Raw genomic sequence first — 18,886 nt, 5'->3', positions numbered from 1 at the left:
TTTATTTTTTATGCAAAGATAAATTAACACCTAATATATATCATAATAAATACAGTTATATAGTTATTAAACACACCCAAAATGCAAAACATAGCATTTAAATCTTAAGAGAATATTTTATATTTTATTAAAAAAAACTTGACAAAATTCAAAGATATCATGATTAGAGTATCCCAGCCTACGTACGTAAATGTCAAAAAAGAATAATACTGTTGATGGTGGATGACATGCATGATGTACAGTTACACTTTTTAGGGAACTTAGTCTTATTCTAATGATTACTGTCACAAGTCTCACATAAGAGAGTCTCACAATGTGATGAGCTCATTCCAAAAGACTAACCTGTTAAGTGAAAGAACCCCTTAAATTTATAAACCCTACACCACTTATGAAGCTTTCCGATATGTGACTCGAGACAATTACATGAAGGTTACAAAAGGCTATAGAACAAATTCAAAAACAAGTCAAGCCGAGCAAGAAGCTAGAACGTACAAATCATTCCAAGACGCAAAACATCAAACAAACAAAGTAAACAAACATAAAAATGAATAAAAGCATGATGTGTGTGTGTGTGTGTTATACATATTGATATCCTATAACTTTGTTTCTGCTCTTTATCTTCAATATCACCAGCCCTTTCACCACAATCTGCATGAAAAATATATAGAAGCTAAGTAACTGAGAAATCAGATATAGTTTCATACCATTTCGCATAAATTGGCAGTAAGATCACATGATAAAAACGACGAGGTGACTCAATAAAGTTGTTTAAGTATTCTCTATAAAATTCTTCAATATTGAAAATATTAGGAAGCTGATGTTTAATTAAAAACCTAATAGATAAAATTAGAAAGTTGCTCAGAAGATCCGATGCATAGCATTACAGTAATAGCCTGCAACATATATAAATGATTTTTCATGCATGTACATATAAAGACGGATCAAACATGAGAGAGAGCAGCATTAACCTGAAGATTAGATAATGAAGGCATGATCAACGTCTCCTGGAAAAGATATTGGGGGCAGTTGGGATTCGAGTGGAAGGTCTTGGAGGGTTAGAGGGCTGATTAGTCTGAGAAGGTGGCCTAGTTGTAGGGCATAGAACATTCTGGATGTTTATGCTTGACGATGAACTCATTCTTCTTCTTCTTCGAGACTACCAATGGTTTCACTGAATGAGACGCAGATAGTGTTTGGTGTGAAGCTAGATTGAAGAACCAGACACAAGTTATATGTTGTATACACAAGGTACGAGAGAGAAGGATATATATATATATATATATATGTATATGTATGGGATGTAACCAAGAGATTGTTGACGGAATTTACGCACAAATACTCAACTACTCTTTGTTACATATATTTATTCTCGTAATTACATTGTGAAGTGTGAACGTTGGGATTGAACTTTGAAAACGCAGCTTGCATTGGGCCACAAGTAACCCAGTCCTTCAATTCCATGTCCGCGGACGGTGTGTGAATTAGTCCGATACTGTTCTGCCACTGTATTTCCAGCTGGAACCTCATAATTATATGCTTCATATAAAAATATGAAAGGATTAATATTTTACAAATAAAAAGGGTTAAAAAACAATGAATTACGCTTAATAAAGTGTGAACAGAGCAGTGTGATTCTGCATTAAAACCAATACCAAGACTTGAACGTTGAATATATACACGATTAGGATTATGATCCGACATATAACTATATTAGTAGGCTTGTGGTCTTGAGTCTCGTTCACCGAGTATGGCGACTCTTTCAACCTTCACGCACGGACCTCACACATTGAATCATGTCTAATTAACATGTTAATTAATATTAGTTAGGTGTCTATTCATCAAAATGCTCATGTTTTGGTCTTTCATATAATTCCCTTTCGTCTCTCTCTAATCTGTATGAAAATATTTTAAAAACCTCTCAACTGTTCTTGTCCATTCTGGTCAACACTACCGTGTTGATGTGGCACCCCATTTAATGATTTTCAAGTTTATTCATCAATTTTTGTTCATTCCTTTATATTTTAAAACCAATTGACTTCTTTTTTCCTTCCACTTTCTTTATTATTTTTTTGTTTATTTTATTTTCCCTCTCCAGCTCTTTTATTCTCTGCCATGAACACGGAGTTGATTAGTTTATTTCGTTTAACTTGAAATTCAACGCTCAATCTTGGACTCTTTGCTAGCTATTTAATTTAAAACTTTTAACAATTTTTTTGTGCTGAGTAATGGTTGTTTTGCTGTTAATCTCCCTTCGATTGTTCAAAGAAAAATAATATTTAACAAAAATAAATGAAAGCATATCAATATTCATCTTCAAATTTCACAAACGGCGACTCCAAAAGACAAGAAATTACAAATGACAGGCTCTTAAACTTGCCAATTTCTGCATCTTGAATTTCTTCATTCTCAATTGTTTTTTCAAAGTTTAAACATACGGATGAATGCCTCACAGGCATTTTGTGCCTTAAGCTTTAATGATGTTCGAAATTATGTGTCTCAATCACTTCTTTTCTTTCTCAGCAATGTTTTCGGAGCTTGACAGTAATGAATAAATGAATTACGTTCAACATAAACTCGGGACAATCTAAGCCTAAATACTCTGAGAACTAATTAATTCATGGCTAATCATGACCAGATCATACACTAATCAAGGCAATGTTGGGTTTTTATACCTTGTAAAATACAATCCTCCAGCTACAGATGAGAAAAATGAAAGGCGGGCAGAAATATAGAACAGCCTGCGAGTCTAAACAATGAAATTATCATCTTCTACATTGAAATTTGAAAACAGTGAAATTACACTAAGCAGCGGGTTTAGTTGACTCTTCAGGCAGGTCATCCTCATCATGGTATATGTTCTCAGCCATCTGCCATATTTGGAGTATGTTGTCCTCTGCCACGCTTGCAACAACCCAGTCTTCACATGGATTCCAAGAGAAGTCAGATATTTTACTTGTATGGCCACCATGAATGAACAACAGTTCTGGAGGGCCATCTTCAGCATCTTCAGGCGTTTGCTCTTCATCAATCCTACAATACAAAATCAATAAGAATACACTTAGTCACCCTGGCAAATATTCTACCTGTAACGACCAGCTCATTTGGAATATCCATGACTCGTCATGATTTCCAATGTTTGGAATAAAATAATCCACTTTCATCAGAATATCAATCCTCAGTAACCATTTCATGCATCTTATTTTCATTTTTTTTAAAATAAAAGGTGCTTAACAGAAACGTCCAAGAAAATGATAATGAACAAAGATAGTCCATGTGCCTAATAATACAGACAAAGTCACAATGCTAAAACAGAATCTAAGTGAGGCTGCAGCTAACAAGATAGAGCTGGTTCCCTCCTTAAAGTTTCTATTCTAAGGATTGAAGTAAAGATTTGAGGTTACATGACACCACATTCCCCAGCAAAAGCAGCTAACTTAGCTTAGCGTGAACTTAAAATATAGCCTAAATAAAGACAAATCTAACTGGCTGCGTTGAAAACTGATGAATCAATACTACAATTCTTTGTTTATATTCAAGCATTACGTGTGCCAAAATGGCAGCATCACCAAGAGTAAATATTTCAGAACAGTGACAAATTGTAGTGGAGTACTGAGGATGGCAAAGAGAACAGATTAAGAGATACCTGCTAAGATCCCACACCATGAGCCTCCGACCAAGACAACAAGAAGCCAAAATAGTCTCATTTTTTGGATTCCAGCCAACTTGGAAAACCTCCTCCCTGTTGCACACGAACAGAAATCCATTTCAATAACTGGAGAATATAAATACATCTGGAGTAAATATTGAAAGCATTAGAGAAGGGGTGTTACTTGTGACAATCAAAGGTGTGAAGAGCAGTATTGATCTTGCGAAGATCAAATAATTTCACAGTTTTATCGGTAGACCCAGTAGCTACAACCCATTCATTAAAGGGATTAAAAGCTAAGCAGTTAACCTACAAAAACAATCCCAAATGAAAGCTTATATCAGTGGGCGTTCTGGAAATTTCTCAAAATTTGCCAAAGATATTAAAGTTAATAGGGAAAAAAAAAAGCAACAAAAGCACATTGAAAAATAACACTACAAAGCAGGTAGGAATTTTAGAGAGAAGGGAAAAGTTTTATCCAAAAGCAGAGCACCAAAAGCAACCCATGGAAGTGAAACGGCATTCAGCAATGTACTTACATCTGAAATTAAAGCCACTGTTAATTTTAGCAGTGATTAAAAATCATGCATTATGCTCACTGGCGATGCCATTGTTGATAATACTTCTTTCAACTTTTTAGACAATGACACAAGCATCTCTAATTCACATTTGATATGTACCAATATTATGGAAAATAGATCATTATTTTATAGGTTGAAACGAGCACAATTTCTCAAAACTATGCCTCTGTCCCCCCTCCCCAAAACACAAACACGCGCACACACAGAGTAGGAGTCTTTGGATAGACCTCGCTTTGATGAGCAACTACAGATTGGACAGGCTTGTTAGCTGATTGTGAACGGAGATCCCATATAAACAAATATTGGTCGTCACCAACAGAACCAAATAAGTATTCGTGCCTCAAATGCCATGCCACATCTTCAACAACACCTTCATGAACCTATTAGATAAATGAAATTAATGTCAGAGTTGATATGATACTGTCCAGCAGATGTTGGCATCATGAAAATGACAACAGATTTTTGGTTCTTAGAAGGTATAAATGCATGGATAAAGGAAATAGACCCAACACATTGCAATATGCTGAACATACCCCTTTTGCATAATGAAATAAGACAAGTTAATGTAAGCCATAAATAGTGTCAACTGTGCATGTAAAAATTACAGCAATTTTCCACCAATGCTAACAACACAAAAACGGTGCAACATAGCAGGTCGACTATATTTATGATACAAGGTGATTTAAGATTTAAAATTATCCTTCCAATTTGCAGTGTGTAAGGCGCTTTGATAAATCTGTTTTGTTCAACCACATTATCTGCATATAATCAGCCCATGTGACTTTTTAGCCTCTTCAACTTCAAATGATTCAAACTTGAACGACAAAATATGGACGCATCTAGAATTCAGAGACCTATAATTAGCAGCAAACATACATCCAATGTGGAAAAACATTTCTCTATTTGAAGGTTTGCAGAAACCACAGAAAACATAGAAGCAATTGCACCAGGTTCAACTACATTAAACAAATGAATCCAACGTGAGAAGAAAAAAGCACCTTAAATATCTGCATAGCCTCCAGGGTTTGGTTCTTAGGAGTAGCATTTATATCCCACAAGCATATCTGAGCATCATCAGAACCACTTAGTAAGTGGCCCTGCTTGAACTTACTCCATGATAAACCATATCCTTCAGTATTGTGACCTCTCAACCTTAAATCAGGATTACATGCACCATCTAGAGGAGGTTTTGATGGATGCTTGCTATAATCAAAGACATATACTTCAGCACTAACGGTCTTTGTTGCAATGATAAATGGGTTTTGAGGCATATATCGAGCCCTATTGACCTCTCCATCATGATTTATTTGCTGGATTATTTGAACCTGGAAGAAAAGAACATAATCTCAGAGAACAAAAAGCATCTAAAGACAAAAACTTCAACCATTACACAATCATCAAAAAAAGCAAAGGTGCATAGAGCTAAATTAAATCTGGAAAACCAGATTATGATTGATGCTAGGCTTAAGCAAATTATCCACTGGCAGGTTAATCATCACTTCCTACTTGTTTAACTGCTGAAATCAGGAGGCTTAGAATAGTTTATAGTGAGTGAAATTTTCTCTATCATTGCTGTATTGCAGCATTATGCTCAAAATTCTGAAAAGGGGCTGCTTTGTGGAGTCATTCAACCACCAAATCGAGAGTTTAATTGGGTTGTCATAATGTGTATGGAATCAAAACAAGCATAATATTAGGGACGCATATACATACATATGAACATATTTTGACATAATTCTAGATATCACTTCTAATGATATAGACATTAGAATTGCTGCATATAAAGCACATTATGCTTGTACCTACTCTATCATTACACATAAATATAACTTTATGAATTATCTACTTCACAACTTAAACTTATAAACACTGTAAGGAACATCTTTTTTATGGCAAATGTGAGTAGTTTGATAAAGAACTTGCAGCTTGTGGCATAATAAAAAGTATGACTTTGCATCTATATACACCTATTTATGCATCAAATTCCAAAGAAGACTGATCCTTCAGTAATTTGAGGCCTTTTCAAGAGGCTAAACAAAAATATCAAGATACATGGAACCTTTCCCCAAAAAAAAATAATAATAATAATAAATAAAAACTCTTTCACGAGGATCAGACCATGAAGTCAATGATCAACCAATGCCCAACTCAATGCGTAAGAAGCAAATAATTATGATATACAATAGTTTCACCTCAACTTAGAAAATAATAACATCATCACCCCCTCCTCTGTTAGGATTTCATATATTTTGCCCAAACTTTCTCAGCATCCACAGGCTTAATAATAACACAACAAGTAAATTCAAGTACAAGTAAAAGTTCAAGAGTTACCTTGCCATTAGCACATCCAAAGCCGCCTGCTTCAGGCCGGTCATCATCATAATGGCGTGCATCATTTTCAGCGTCCTCCAAAGGTAGCTGGACTTGGGCAATCATTAAGTAATTGGGCTCATTCTCTGAGGTGTGAGTGCCCAGAATCATCTTCTGGACGGAGTAGTCCTTCCCCGGAGGCTCATCTCGATCAGGCAGCCACTCTACAGTGAGGGAAGGCCATTCTAGGGCATGGGTTATTACCAAATCGTACAAGAAAGGAGTGTTTTTCTTCCATATTTTGTACTCCTCGTTTATCAGTCTCTCCTCTATCTCTCCCCTCATTTCATCCTCGTCTTTTCCCATTGCCCTTTTTTTTAATCTCTTCTCCTCTCGCTTTCTCACTCTTTATGTCAATTTATCGCCCACAATTGGATGCCAGATGGCAAGGAAAGTCCAAGCTGAATATAAAAAGAGAGACAAAAAAGCAATGCAGAGAAAAATTAGTTCAGAAACCCATGACAATTCTTCAAATTTGATTTCAATGCATCATCACAAGTAGTACTCAGGAAAGAAAACCCAAGACTGCTTCATATTTTCCCTGACTTTATCATGCTTCCAGTCGAATGTCTAACTGGAGGAAGAATTCCCGCCAAAAGTTGGAAGCGAGATAGATAAAGAGAGAGAAACCCAGATCGAATGTGAATTGATGGACCAAACTACGGGGCAGAAAGAAATGAGTCCACAATCGTCTCGAGCGTGCAAGTACATTTTTTGAAAACGGGAAAAATCAAAATTTGAGTCATTCAGCTTTACCTGAAATCCAAAAATGGTTCAAATCTCCGCAGCTTCAGACTTGTAGGTTCGCGCCTAAGTGGGGAATAGAGACACGGCTAGATGCCCATGATGCTGGCTGCTTAGATTTTACAACCTTATGCGGCAGAACAGGATTTAAGATTTAAACCCTAGGCGGGTAATTGAAAAATCGGAATTCGTTTCGCGGAAAAATAAATTTCAACAATATATATATACACACATATAAAATAACTTGTAGTATTGTAGCATTATTTATAAATTGAGCATACCTTAGTCTAATTATGGAACATATCTACTTTAAAATAATATTCCTCCGGTATTTCTACCAACTTTATAATATCAATGTAAAAAAATATAAAAAATAAAAATATGTGAAATTTTAAATATATTTTTATATAATAAATTTAAAAAGTGATATCATGTTACTTTTTTTTTATGAAAGATAATTTTAAAAATATTTTTTAAATATTACTTAAAAAATAATACTATAATTTATAAATGAAATCAAATATTTTTTTTAAAATGTGCTTCATAAATGGGATGGAAGAAAGTGTAATTCATTTAACCTAATTAAAACTCCCCACATCCTATTTTGTAAGAATTTTTTTTAATATAAAATTAGGGGAAGAGACCTGTGGCGTGGATGAGTAATTTTAACAAGCATTAGCTAAGTTGGATTTTGTAGTAAGTCATCAAGTGAATGTTGCCAAAAGTTAAAGAAAAAAATTGGAGAGTATAAAATTTTAGGGAGGGTCGGAAAAAACCAAACTAAATTCGTAGGAGGGAAAAATAACAGCTACTAAAGTGACGATAATTTTCTTTTTAAAATAATTAGAGAGACCAGTATTCTAGATCTAGATTACAAGTGAGATCATCTCCCACTTATAGTAGGAATTTACATGAAATAAGTTACAAGACAATTTACCATTGGCATGATTTTTTTTTTTATAAGACCATTGGCATAATTTTTTTATATTGATATATTGGAGCCAAAAAAATTATAGTTAACGTTTCCCTTTCAACAATTGAATTAAATTGATTATAACATTATTGCAATTAAAATAAAATAAACACGTTTGTTGGCAAAAATAAAAAAAACACGTCTCAACTTTCAACGTGCCCAGAAGTTCCCATCTCTCCGTATTATTCTTCTCCTCTCCGGCTGTGTTCTTGAAATGAAGCTTCAAATCCACAAGCCAAGATTGGTTCATACGTCTCTCTGAGTTTCGAGAATTTTTATTTCTCTGCTTGAAGATTTTTATTTTTCTGATCAGATCGGAAATCAAATTCCCCTGAAACGATGGATTTGGCGCCAGAAGAGCTCCAGTTCTTGAGCATTACGGACATTCTCAGAGAATCGATCTCAATCCCCAAGCGATCTCCCAAAACCTTCTATCTTATCACCATTGCCCTAATTTTCCCTCTTTCTTTTGCAATCTTAGCTCATTCCCTCTTCACGCATCCTATCCTTGCTAAGCTCGATTCTCCTTATGACGATCCATCTCAGACCTCTCATGAATGGACCCTCCTTCTCATTTATCAGTTCTGCTACCTCATATTCCTATTTGCCTTCTCTCTTCTCTCCACAGCCGCTGTTGTTTTCACCGTGGCCTCGCTTTATACCTCGAAGCCCGTTTCATTCTCCTCAACAATATCTGCTATACCGAAAGTTTTTAAGCGCTTGTTCATCACTTTCCTATGGGTATCGCTCTTGATGTTCCTCTACAACTTCATCTTTGTTCTTTCCCTCGTCTTGATGATTATAGCAATCGATACCCAGAACTCCTTTTTGCTTTTCTGTGCTTTGATTGTAATCCTCTTGCTTTTCATGGTTGCTCATGTGTACATTACCGCTTTGTGGCATTTGGCCAGCGTGGTGTCGGTGTTGGAACCACTTTATGGTTTCGCAGCAATGAAGAAGAGTTACGAATTGTTGAAAGGGAGGACTAAGTATGCGGCGATTATTGTCTTCGTATATTTAATCAGTTGTGGAGTAATCGGCAGCTACTTTAGCTCCATTGTAGTGCACGGTGGAGATGATTATTCGGTGTTCTCGCGGATTGTGGTCGGTGGGGTCCTAGTGGGCTTGTTGGTAATTGTCAATCTGGTTGGTTTGTTAGTGCAGAGCGTGTTCTACCATGTATGCAAAAGTTATCATCATCAAGAAATCGATAAGACTGCTTTGCATGATCATCTTGGTGGCTATCTCGGAGAATATGTGCCCCTGAAAAGCAGCATTCAAATGGAAGATTTGGCTGTGTAATGCAGGGTGAGTTTGCTGAGGGGAAATTGCGGTGACATGTAATTTCAGTTCTTTGTTCTGCATTGAAAGAACGTAAACAGAGCGGCAACAGATTTTATAGTTTGTATGTTGAATTTTTGACATTGTGCAGTGTTTCTATTTGTTGTTCTGAATAAGTTATCGAGAGAATGCCTTTTTAGCGGCTGATATGTTGTTGACATTGTTAATTGTTATCACCCTGTAGAAGATTTTCTCTGATCATTAATTCAAATTATCCCTTTTTTCTGTTATATAAAAGTAAACTTTCTAATTGGCTAACAAAAAAATTTCATTTATAAGGCGAATGCCCGTAGAAAGTGAAGTGTTTTCAACTTTCAATCACTTCTGGGGTTATCAAATTTAATAATTGATGAAATCTTGAAGGCAAATTCTCGGTTTAGGTCAGTGGTGCCTTGCGTTAGTTTATTAATTAGCTAATCCCTTTAATGGAATAGGCATGCTTGCTGAATATTCAAGCTTCAGAGTCAAGTTGTTGCCTTGGCAAAGGCTTTTCTTTTTCCTTACTTTGTCTGTCTTCCATGGAAAGCACCGGGAACTGGCACAAGATATAGCTGATTGTTTTCCATTTTTCTACACACTCTATAAATGTGTCATATTTCAGCTGTTCTTCGGGGCTGTAAATCCTGTCGAAAGTCCGGCGACTGTAATTTCGTTAATCCTCTTCACTCTTGGTGTATCATTGACAAGGACAAAATCCTGCAAAAAATAGTAATTAAATTTCTCATTCTATTCACATATAATGGCTCCAGGTGAGCATCTTACAATTGCTAGTGTAGGCTGAACTATTCCTTTTGTAATCTCTTTATCTGAAGGATAATTGTAACATTCCTTTAAAAGATATAGGATACGGAATATGTTAATTTGGTTCAATTTGAATCCATGTTATTGCTATGTTTGCCATCCACCTATGTCATGACAGATTACTGTCGTTTTGGTTAAACTACATAAAATTCGCATTTGCAAACCTATGCTGGGATAAACTTCTCTTCTATGTTTATGTCTTGCCTCTGTTGCTAATTCCCTCCTTTTAAGTATAGTACAAACTTCGGCATGTGGCCTGCAACAGTGATGCTTACATGTTGCATACTCTAGGAGAATGATGGTCTCATTGTACTTATTTTGATTCACATTTTCTGCTGCTCTTCTGCTGTGTATCACTTTTCCTCCTCTTATTACTACTTTAATTAATCTCAGGGGACGAATCACCTACTTTAATAACGAGCTTGGTGCTTCTGGTTTATATGCTGTCATAATGTTACTTTGTCTTTTAGTCTTTATTTAGATACACTCATAGTCGTAGATTGGTTGTGTATCTGGCTTAGCCTTGAGATTTTATTCTTTATAATTCTACTTGGTGAAACATCGGAAAGTAATCTGCCAAGAGAAAGATGAGACAAAAGGCCAAAAGAATGGATTAGCTTAAGCTCATCAAAAAGCTGAGAAGTATCATTTATTACAGAACTAATCTTGCTGTTGATGGTTCTAGTTAGAATGTAGTGGTTCCAATGGAACATTTCTTTTGCCTTTGAAATGTTCTGAATAATTCAGTAAAAACAAAAAAAGAAATGTTCTGAATAATAAACTCTTCTTTTATTAAAAAAAGTTGTTAAGGTCTCGCAAGTCTTTTATTGGCGGGTGGCAGAATCCTTTCCTTGGTTATGGATCTCCTAATCCCATTTCTTTTCCTGCTTTGTTGAAAATTGTTCTACTTGAAGGTTTTAAGCATGTGTCTATTATTGCTGTTATGTTATAGATTTTTTATTTTAATATTGATATTGATACATTTATTGATGTTATTAAGAATGTTTGTTTAGCCATGCAGAGATTCTGCAGATGGTTGGACTGAATCTGCATTAAAGTTGCAGTACGAGACTTCGCTTGGTTTCAAGCCCTAGCTTGATACCTCCTTCCCCCTTGTTTTTCGGTTATGAGAAATCTCGTTGACTCTGTGGCCAGCTTAACCATCAATTACGAGACCACGTTTTGCTGTCAAAATCTGCTCATTTTATATTCAATTTGTTTTGTTTGGTAAATATTCCGAGCCGCTATTTTTCATGTTAATTCAAAATTCTTCTCTGTGCCTGAGGAAATAGTTGACATTTAAAAACAAAATTTAAGAAATGAATTTTAGAGGGACTTTTCAGGACACCATGAAACCGTGTTCTGTTCTGAACGACAGTCTCCATGAAAGTTGCCTGTTGATGTTTCTTTGTTGTGCTTTAGTGAGCATTTACCCTTCTTTATATCCTCTTTTTTTCCTTTTTTCAAAGTAATAAAAAGTTAATTATTTTGATGACAAAACTTTAAATAAACTTTTATTAGTGTTTGTAATAAAGTTCTTGTTTTCTGCTTCGCCGATTCATCCGGCAAAAAGAATGTTTTTACTTTTACTTTTTCTTTTTTTTTTTCAAACAAAGGGTGTGCAGACATTAAAAAAGAAATGGAAAACATAATTTTTTATCCTTATAATTTCATTGAATTTTACTTTTAATCCCTGTAATATTTTTCAGTATTTTTAATTCTTATAAAAAATATAAATATTAAAAAAAATTAAAGCTATTGGAATTTAAAAAACAAATGTCACTCAATCTTTTAAAATTATAGAAACTGAAAATACTCAAACAAATTATAAGGATTAAAAGCAAAGTCCGATGAAATTATAAGGACCAATTATTATAGTTATAAAAAAAAAGAATAATACACTGTACTTCTCTAGTTTTATTTATTAGTTGCTTTTAACATATTTCACTTGTATCAAGAAAAACTTTAAAGTTCATTAACTCTATCTAAAAATTTAATAAATTTTTAACTTTACTCCCATTAAATATACATACTTCAATAACATATAACAGAGGATAAAAGAGAAAATTTGTTATAAAAATTTAATGACATGATTTATAAATAGAATAAAAAAATCCTTCTCTCTCCCCTATAAATAGGACTAGAGGAAGTATGGTGTAAAAAAAATTCACGTATTATAATTAAATTGAAAAATATTAATAGTGAATGTCTAAGGTTTTTAATTATGTATGCATGGGAAGCCAAAATTTGGTGAAAATAAACGAAATTTCTTCTTTCAATCAATTAAAAAATTAAATTTAAATTTGTGTTAGATATGAGTTGCTTGACTGGCGTAGGGGAGAGCGCTCGGGTAATATAAAGATAATGACACTTAATTATGAACGTGTGTATAAAAAAATATTGCTTTCTCTATTTAAAAATATAAAATATTTTTAAAAGAGTTGTATATTTAAAAATATAAAATATTTTTAATCTTTCGAAATGTTTTGATTACCTTTTTTTTTAGTGCATCTATTGATAGTAACTTTATATTTATTATAAGGTGTTTAATAAGGATAAATATAAAAAAATAAGGTTAGTTTGAAAATAGATAACTATTTTATTAAGGGATAAAATTTAATTAAAAATACATTACATTTTTTAACAAAAAAAATATTTAAAAAAGACAAACCTTTAAATAATACTCAGGCTTCCTCTTCTTAATAGATTAATCTTACATGCTGTAAAGATACTTTTGATAATAATAAAAATGGTTAAGTGTCCAAATCCTTTTTTTAAATAAAAATAATAATATGTGACCCGTTTTTATATAATTTGAGAAATAAGCCTATAAATTTTTATTTTGTGGATTGAACGATGAAATAGCAAAGGCAACATAATTGGAAAAAAGGTGACTTTTTAATTTAAATATAAAGTATCGTGTGTGTTTTTAATAAGAAATATTAAATAAAGAATAAAATAATTAAATAGTAATTAGATTAAAATGTACTTTTATTCTTCTAACTTAATATTTATCCTCCTAATTTTAAAATATATGTTTTCAATACTTTAAATCTAATACCACTTATTTTAAATTATTATTTTAAAAATTAATTTTAATATATTAATAGTTGAAAATATTAAAATTTTTAATAAAAATTTTTTATGAAATTAGCAGAGCTAGTATTAAAAGACTGAGAAAACATGATATAAAATTAAAAAAATAAAATAAATTTTTTGTATAAAGTTAAAAAAATATGAAATTAAAATTTTAAAATAATAAATTTATGACAATTAAGTCTTAACAAAATTTTTCACAAAATTACTTGTAAATATACTTTTTAATTAAGAAATCATAATTATAAATGACATATTTAAAATTTAAATATAACTCTTACTTTATAATTAAAATTTTTATTTATAATTATTTAAATTAATATTTATAATTTATTTTTTAAAATTTTTTATTAATAACCTAACTATTATAAAACTTTATTTTCGTCCCCCACCTTCAAAGCATTGATAGTGTTTTTAGCCCAATAATTATTTAAAAATGGATATCTATTTATTTTTTTTCTCTTTCTAACTAAACGCGGGCCACAGTCGGCTGAGGCACGCCATCTTAACACGTCATCTTTTCCCCTCTTCCACCTGCCGACTGGAATCACGAAGACTAGAACTTGGAATTGGAGCCACATCCACCGCAAGTCAAGTTCGATTCTTTTTTCCTCTCTAAGCAGTCTCTGAGCATTTCTCAAATCCCTGTACCGTACCAGATCGACCAACAACTTCGCCTTCAACAGATGGATCTTGCCCCGGAAGAGCTTCAATTCTTGAGCATCCCAGATATCCTCAGAGAATCCATCTCTATCCCCAAACGATCCCCAAAAACCTTCTACTTGATCACCGTAGCCCTAATTTTCCCTCTTTCCTTTGCAATCTTAGCTCACTCCCTCTTCACTCATCCCATCCTTGCTCAGCTTCAATCCCCTTATGACGATCCGTCTCAGACCCCTCATGAATGGACCCTCCTCCTCGTTATTCAGTTCTGCTACCTCATTTTTCTCTTTGCTTTCTCTCTCCTCGCCACCGCCGCCGTCGTCTTCACCGTGGCCTCTCTCTATACCTCCAAGCCCGTGTCCTTCTCCTCGACTTTATCTGCAATCCCTAAAGTTTTTAAGCGATTGTTCATTACTTTTCTCTGGGTGTCGCTCTTGATGTTTGCTTATAACTTGGTCTTTGTTCTTGGCCTGATTCTGATGATTATAGCAATTGATACCCAGAACACCGTTTTGTTCTTCTTCGCTCTGCTTGTGCTTCTCGTTCTGTTCTTGGTTGTTCATGTGTATATCACTGCCCTGTGGCACTTGGCCAGCGTGGTGTCGGTTCTGGAACCAGTTTATGGTTTTGCTGCGATGAAGAAGAGCTACGAGTTGCTTAAGGGGAGGACCAAGTATGCAGCTTTACTTGTGTTTGTTTATCTGATCTGCTGTGGAGTAATTGGAGGCATATTCAGCGCCGTTGTTGTGCACGGCGGAGGTTATTATGGGGTGTTCACGCGGATTGTGGTCGGTGGATTCTTAGTGGGCGTATTAGTAATTGTTAATCTGGTTGGGTTATTAGTGCAGAGCGTGTTCTATTATGTATGCAAAAGTTACCATCATCAAGGGATTGATAAGATTGCTCTGCATGATCATCTCGGTGGCTACCTTGGAGAGTATGTGCCTCTGAAAAGCAGCATTCAAATGGAAAATTTAGATGTATGATGCAGGGAGACTTTACCAAGTGAAAATTGAATTTACTTGGAATGTAAGTTCATTTACGTATCCTGTAATGAATTGGTGTAGAAGAAAGGGGGCAGACTTTATAAATTGTTGGGTTAATTTTGAAACTGTGCAGTATTTTCATTTGTTTCTTTGATAGTGCATCTTGCATACTCCAAGAGAATAATATGATATTAATTTTAATTGTATTTCATCAATTCATGGTTTCTGATTTTTGCTAGGGATCTCTGATCCTAAGTTTTAATCCCTAAAATATCCGTTTTTCTTTAACAATATCAGGCATTATCTTTGTAAATCATAGCTTTATCTGCGATAGTACGTTTTGTTTTGGTAATTGGACTTCCTTATATACGTCTTCGATTCTTGGAAGACCCAACTTTTTCTGTGTTAGAGCCTGCTTTTGTTGTATAACACAGTTTTCTTTTGTTTGGTGTTGCTCCGTGTTTTTTAAAAACGTGGGGGCATATTTGTTAGTGGTCCAATATTTGTGCAGTAGATTGTTTGAAAACTGAAAACGTACCAAATAACAGATTACAAAGGTGACCTTCCGCAAAGGCAGTGTTTCTCCTCATTTGTGGATTTAAACATTGGTGCATTTATTAGATAGAAAATTGTAAAAGTATTCTTACAAGAACAGAAAGTGAGAATTGAAGAAAGACATAGAGAATCAAATAAGTGAGACAGTCTAGTGGAATGTTATTAAATTCATGGTAGAGTCAATCGAGAGGATTTATAAATGATGTAATCTTTGTTTTGATCCTTGTTGGAATCTAGTGGTTTTTGTAGAAGGTGTCCTCTGCCTTAGAAAATGTTCACTTCTATTGCAATTAAGACATTGTAGGTCTATTTTGCATGATAAACCCTAGCACTAAAGTATTAGGAGGTAGTGGTACTTACGTGAGGAAGAGAAAGAATGAGACACGCGAGTTGCCAGCATGGAGAGTGTGCAGAATTCTTATTGGGGGAGGGGTGAGTAACAGAGGACAAGCTTAAGGATTAGTTTTGGAAGTAATGGAGAGAGCCTGGCCTCTCAAATGTCGATGGTCATGTACCAACAGGTATTGGTACTTGGTCCTAATAGAAAGAAGAGTTATGACCGCTTAAGCATGAAATCTCAGATTCAATTTTGTGTAAAAGCAAAAAAAGATGTTGGGAGAGCTACCCACAATTGGGCTGGATAATGCTAGGATATGACCAATCAGGCTCAGATAGCCAGATCATTAAAGGACCAGGGTTCTTGTTGGTTTACGTTCTTTCTTGTGTTTTATCTGTTATGTTCTGTAACTGGTGGTTACTACTTTCTTAGTTCTCTGTTAAGACCATGGGCCTGTACCTCTTTCCACATAAGTAAAAATTTAGCTTCATCTGGAGGAATACGTTTTTAAGGACCAAATTGAGCTTAGGACAAAACCCTATCCCTGATTCAGGGATCCACTGCACCTTATTATTCTGTTTCATTGCCTTGTCTGCAGATACTTCAAATTTGAGCCTTTGAGGCATCTACTCAGTATTGCTGTGTTATGCCATTCCTACAATGTTCTTAGACTGCTAGTTTGCAATATTTCTTAAAACTTGATTGATGATAGAGTATAAAGGTGGTATCATGCAATCTATGTAATTCATCATACTAGTGGGATAAGGTTTATTGTTGTTGTACAATTTTCTTAGGCTGTCTCTTTTAGTTAAAGGCTGTAGGATCATTGAATCAATTCTATCATGCATTATAAGGTTATGCTTGGTCATCTCGATTCATTTGCACTTTGTTTTCCTTTTTTGCCCTTCCCACTTGGACCATTATTCACATTTTCCATGCGCTTTAAGTGCTTGTTCAGCAGAATTGGGTTCTCTCTAGGGTAGATTTAAAGCGTACTTGTATGAACATTTTTCCCAGCACGACGTAAAAACAACTATCTAATGTGTGTTCATGGATGCCTCTCTAGATGTATGTTCTTGACCTCATGTGTGTGGATGTTCACTTGAACTACCTGATATCTTGTGCTCAGCACATGCTTGTTGCACGTGCCCCAACTTCCCACTACAAATCAAAGACAAAGAAAATGCACGTTCCAGCGCCTCTCATTCCAATGTCATCACTCCTGCACCATGCAGTGATTACCAGTCTTGCACTATTATCATGCAATAACAGTGTTGGGTCTCCATCTAGAAGCTCGGAAGAGTCAGTCAATATTTCAATTGTTATCCATGGCAGACAAAACAAACCAACTGATCCGGAAGAAACAACCATTAATTAATAATACGAGTCCGTATCTGGACTATATGGAGAGGTCACCTCACGGGTAGATAAAACATACAATGGTTTTTTATCATAAGGAAATGTATCCTCTAAAACTGAGAATTTGTAAATTTCATAAATTTTATTTTTTTAAAAAAAAATAGAGATGAGATTTTATGTTTTATAAGAAAAATGAGATGAAAAAAATATCAAAATAATTTTCAGAAACTTATAGATATTTACTTATAACAATCTGTTTTTCATGCTGACTTAAGAAAGAGTGTGTATAACACTATATATTCTTTCGATTAAAGAATTATAAGGCTTTTTTTAATTAAATTTTATTTTAATAAATAGTTATTTATTTTTAAATTAATATTATTTTTTATATTTATTCTTATTTAATAGGATATTTCACTTTAAAATAAATATAAAATGATTTATAAACACATAAAAAATAATAATTACATTTTAAAATATTAAATTTTTTTTATATTTTTAAATATTTGAATTTTTAAAAAATACTTTGAGGAAGAATATATCAAAACTTTGATATAAATGATAATATTACTTTAGCTTGGGGCGTCCTTTCCTGATTTTCTTTTGCTCCTGAGAAAACTCTCTCCAGCATATATAATCATCAATTGAGACCTTTTTCAGTCGCTAACATCAGTTGTTTTCGCATTCGCGTTGTCTTGTCCCAGGTTGCTAAATATTTTTCTGATGCTCGAGTTCCACGTCATCTTTCTCCTATTTAATTTGCAGACAAGAACTTGGAAGCCACACTCACGTATGACGTATCTAATCAAGTTTGATCCTTCTTCTCTGACTCGTCTCTAAGCAGTTCCAAGATGCCCAGAAGAGCTTCAGTTCTTGAGCACCCTTCTCGCTCATCCTCTTGTTGTTGCTTCAAAACACTTGTCACCATCAAGGGAGTTGCATTTCATTGATCAACTCATTATAGCTTCGTCGATCTTGGTCAAATGCATCAAGGGAAAACACAACTTTCCATCCTATAGTTTTTTTTTTAAAAAAAAAAAAATGAAATCTGATCCTGTAGTTTAACAGTTTTGATATAGCGTCCTCTAATTTTTTCCTTGTTTCAGATCCCTTTCGATGTTTTTACTCATTCATAATTCCATCTCATCAATATTTGAACATTTCAGCACAAACATCAACAGCATTAATGACAAGTCAGAAAATTTAACATTATTAGGATTACCTGCTCGTTTTTTTAACAATATTTGGAATTAGAGAGATTAACAATGGCGGATAAAAGAGAGGAACTCTAACAACGAAAGAAACTAACTTATACCGAAACGCCTATTTAAGGGTTCAAAGTTGTGCTTTCCCACTCATCAAACATATAGCATAGGTTCTTCAAACTTCTGCTCATTGAGCATTTTTCAAGACAGATTAGACTATCAAGAGAAA

General features: G+C 34.1%; 3 protein-coding genes and 1 long non-coding RNA gene across 5 annotated transcripts; 2 read left to right on the top strand and 2 right to left on the bottom strand.

Moving 5' to 3' along the window:
• Positions 1–479: 479 nt before the first annotated feature.
• LOC129285321 (uncharacterized) lies at positions 480–1,202 on the bottom strand. Its single transcript, XR_008587161.1, has 2 exons — positions 969–1,202; positions 480–648 (listed from the first exon to the last, which is right to left on the bottom strand). It is a non-coding gene; the product is annotated as an uncharacterized LOC129285321 (long non-coding RNA).
• A 1,383-nt stretch (positions 1,203–2,585) lies between these two features.
• Positions 2,586–7,512, bottom strand: LOC129285188 (WD-40 repeat-containing protein MSI1). Its single transcript, XM_054920765.1, has 7 exons — positions 7,354–7,512; positions 6,559–6,998; positions 5,226–5,552; positions 4,455–4,607; positions 3,831–3,955; positions 3,644–3,739; positions 2,586–3,030 (listed from the first exon to the last, which is right to left on the bottom strand). Exons 2-7 carry the CDS (start codon positions 6,901–6,903, stop codon positions 2,802–2,804), a joined length of 1,275 nt encoding a protein of 424 aa, XP_054776740.1. The 5' UTR covers positions 6,904–6,998; positions 7,354–7,512; the 3' UTR covers positions 2,586–2,801.
• A 952-nt stretch (positions 7,513–8,464) lies between these two features.
• LOC129286876 (uncharacterized) lies at positions 8,465–11,712 on the top strand. 2 transcript variants are annotated; one of them, XM_054922958.1, is made up of 2 exons: positions 8,465–9,622; positions 11,478–11,712. In XM_054922958.1, exon 1 carries the CDS (start codon positions 8,654–8,656, stop codon positions 9,614–9,616), a length of 963 nt encoding a protein of 320 aa, XP_054778933.1. In that variant the 5' UTR covers positions 8,465–8,653; the 3' UTR covers positions 9,617–9,622; positions 11,478–11,712. The 2 variants fall into 2 exon arrangements, with proteins under 2 accessions (XP_054778933.1, XP_054778932.1); XM_054922957.1 differs by having other exon boundaries at positions 11,470–11,712.
• A 2,381-nt stretch (positions 11,713–14,093) lies between these two features.
• On the top strand, positions 14,094–15,416 carry LOC129286594 (uncharacterized). Its single transcript, XM_054922541.1, has one exon. It carries the CDS (start codon positions 14,239–14,241, stop codon positions 15,199–15,201), a length of 963 nt encoding a protein of 320 aa, XP_054778516.1. The 5' UTR covers positions 14,094–14,238; the 3' UTR covers positions 15,202–15,416.
• Positions 15,417–18,886: the final 3,470 nt, after the last annotated feature.

Source organism: Prosopis cineraria, unplaced genomic scaffold, assembly GCF_029017545.1.
Source record: "Prosopis cineraria cultivar Desert tree isolate PC_DT_omini unplaced genomic scaffold, ASM2901754v1 PC11, whole genome shotgun sequence".
Classification (NCBI taxonomy): domain Eukaryota; kingdom Viridiplantae; phylum Streptophyta; class Magnoliopsida; order Fabales; family Fabaceae; genus Prosopis; species Prosopis cineraria.
Note: the sequence above shows the minus strand (reverse complement) of the source record. Positions and strands in the feature narration are given on the sequence as shown.

Excerpts from the sequence above, each read along its gene's own strand:
- LOC129285188 (XM_054920765.1), bottom strand. The coding sequence starts at position 6,903 with ATGGGAAAAGACGAGGATGAAATGAGGGGAGAGATAGAGGAGAGACTG. Across the intron at positions 4,608-5,225 it reads AGGCTATGCAGATATTTAAG|GTTCATGAAGGTGTTGTTGA; the intron begins GTGCTTTTTTCT and ends TTTATCTAATAG. Across the intron at positions 3,031-3,643 it reads ATGGTGTGGGATCTTAGCAG|GATTGATGAAGAGCAAACGC; the intron begins GTATCTCTTAAT and ends TTTGTATTGTAG.
- LOC129286876 (XM_054922958.1), top strand. The coding sequence starts at position 8,654 with ATGGATTTGGCGCCAGAAGAGCTCCAGTTCTTGAGCATTACGGACATT.
- LOC129286594 (XM_054922541.1), top strand. The coding sequence starts at position 14,239 with ATGGATCTTGCCCCGGAAGAGCTTCAATTCTTGAGCATCCCAGATATC.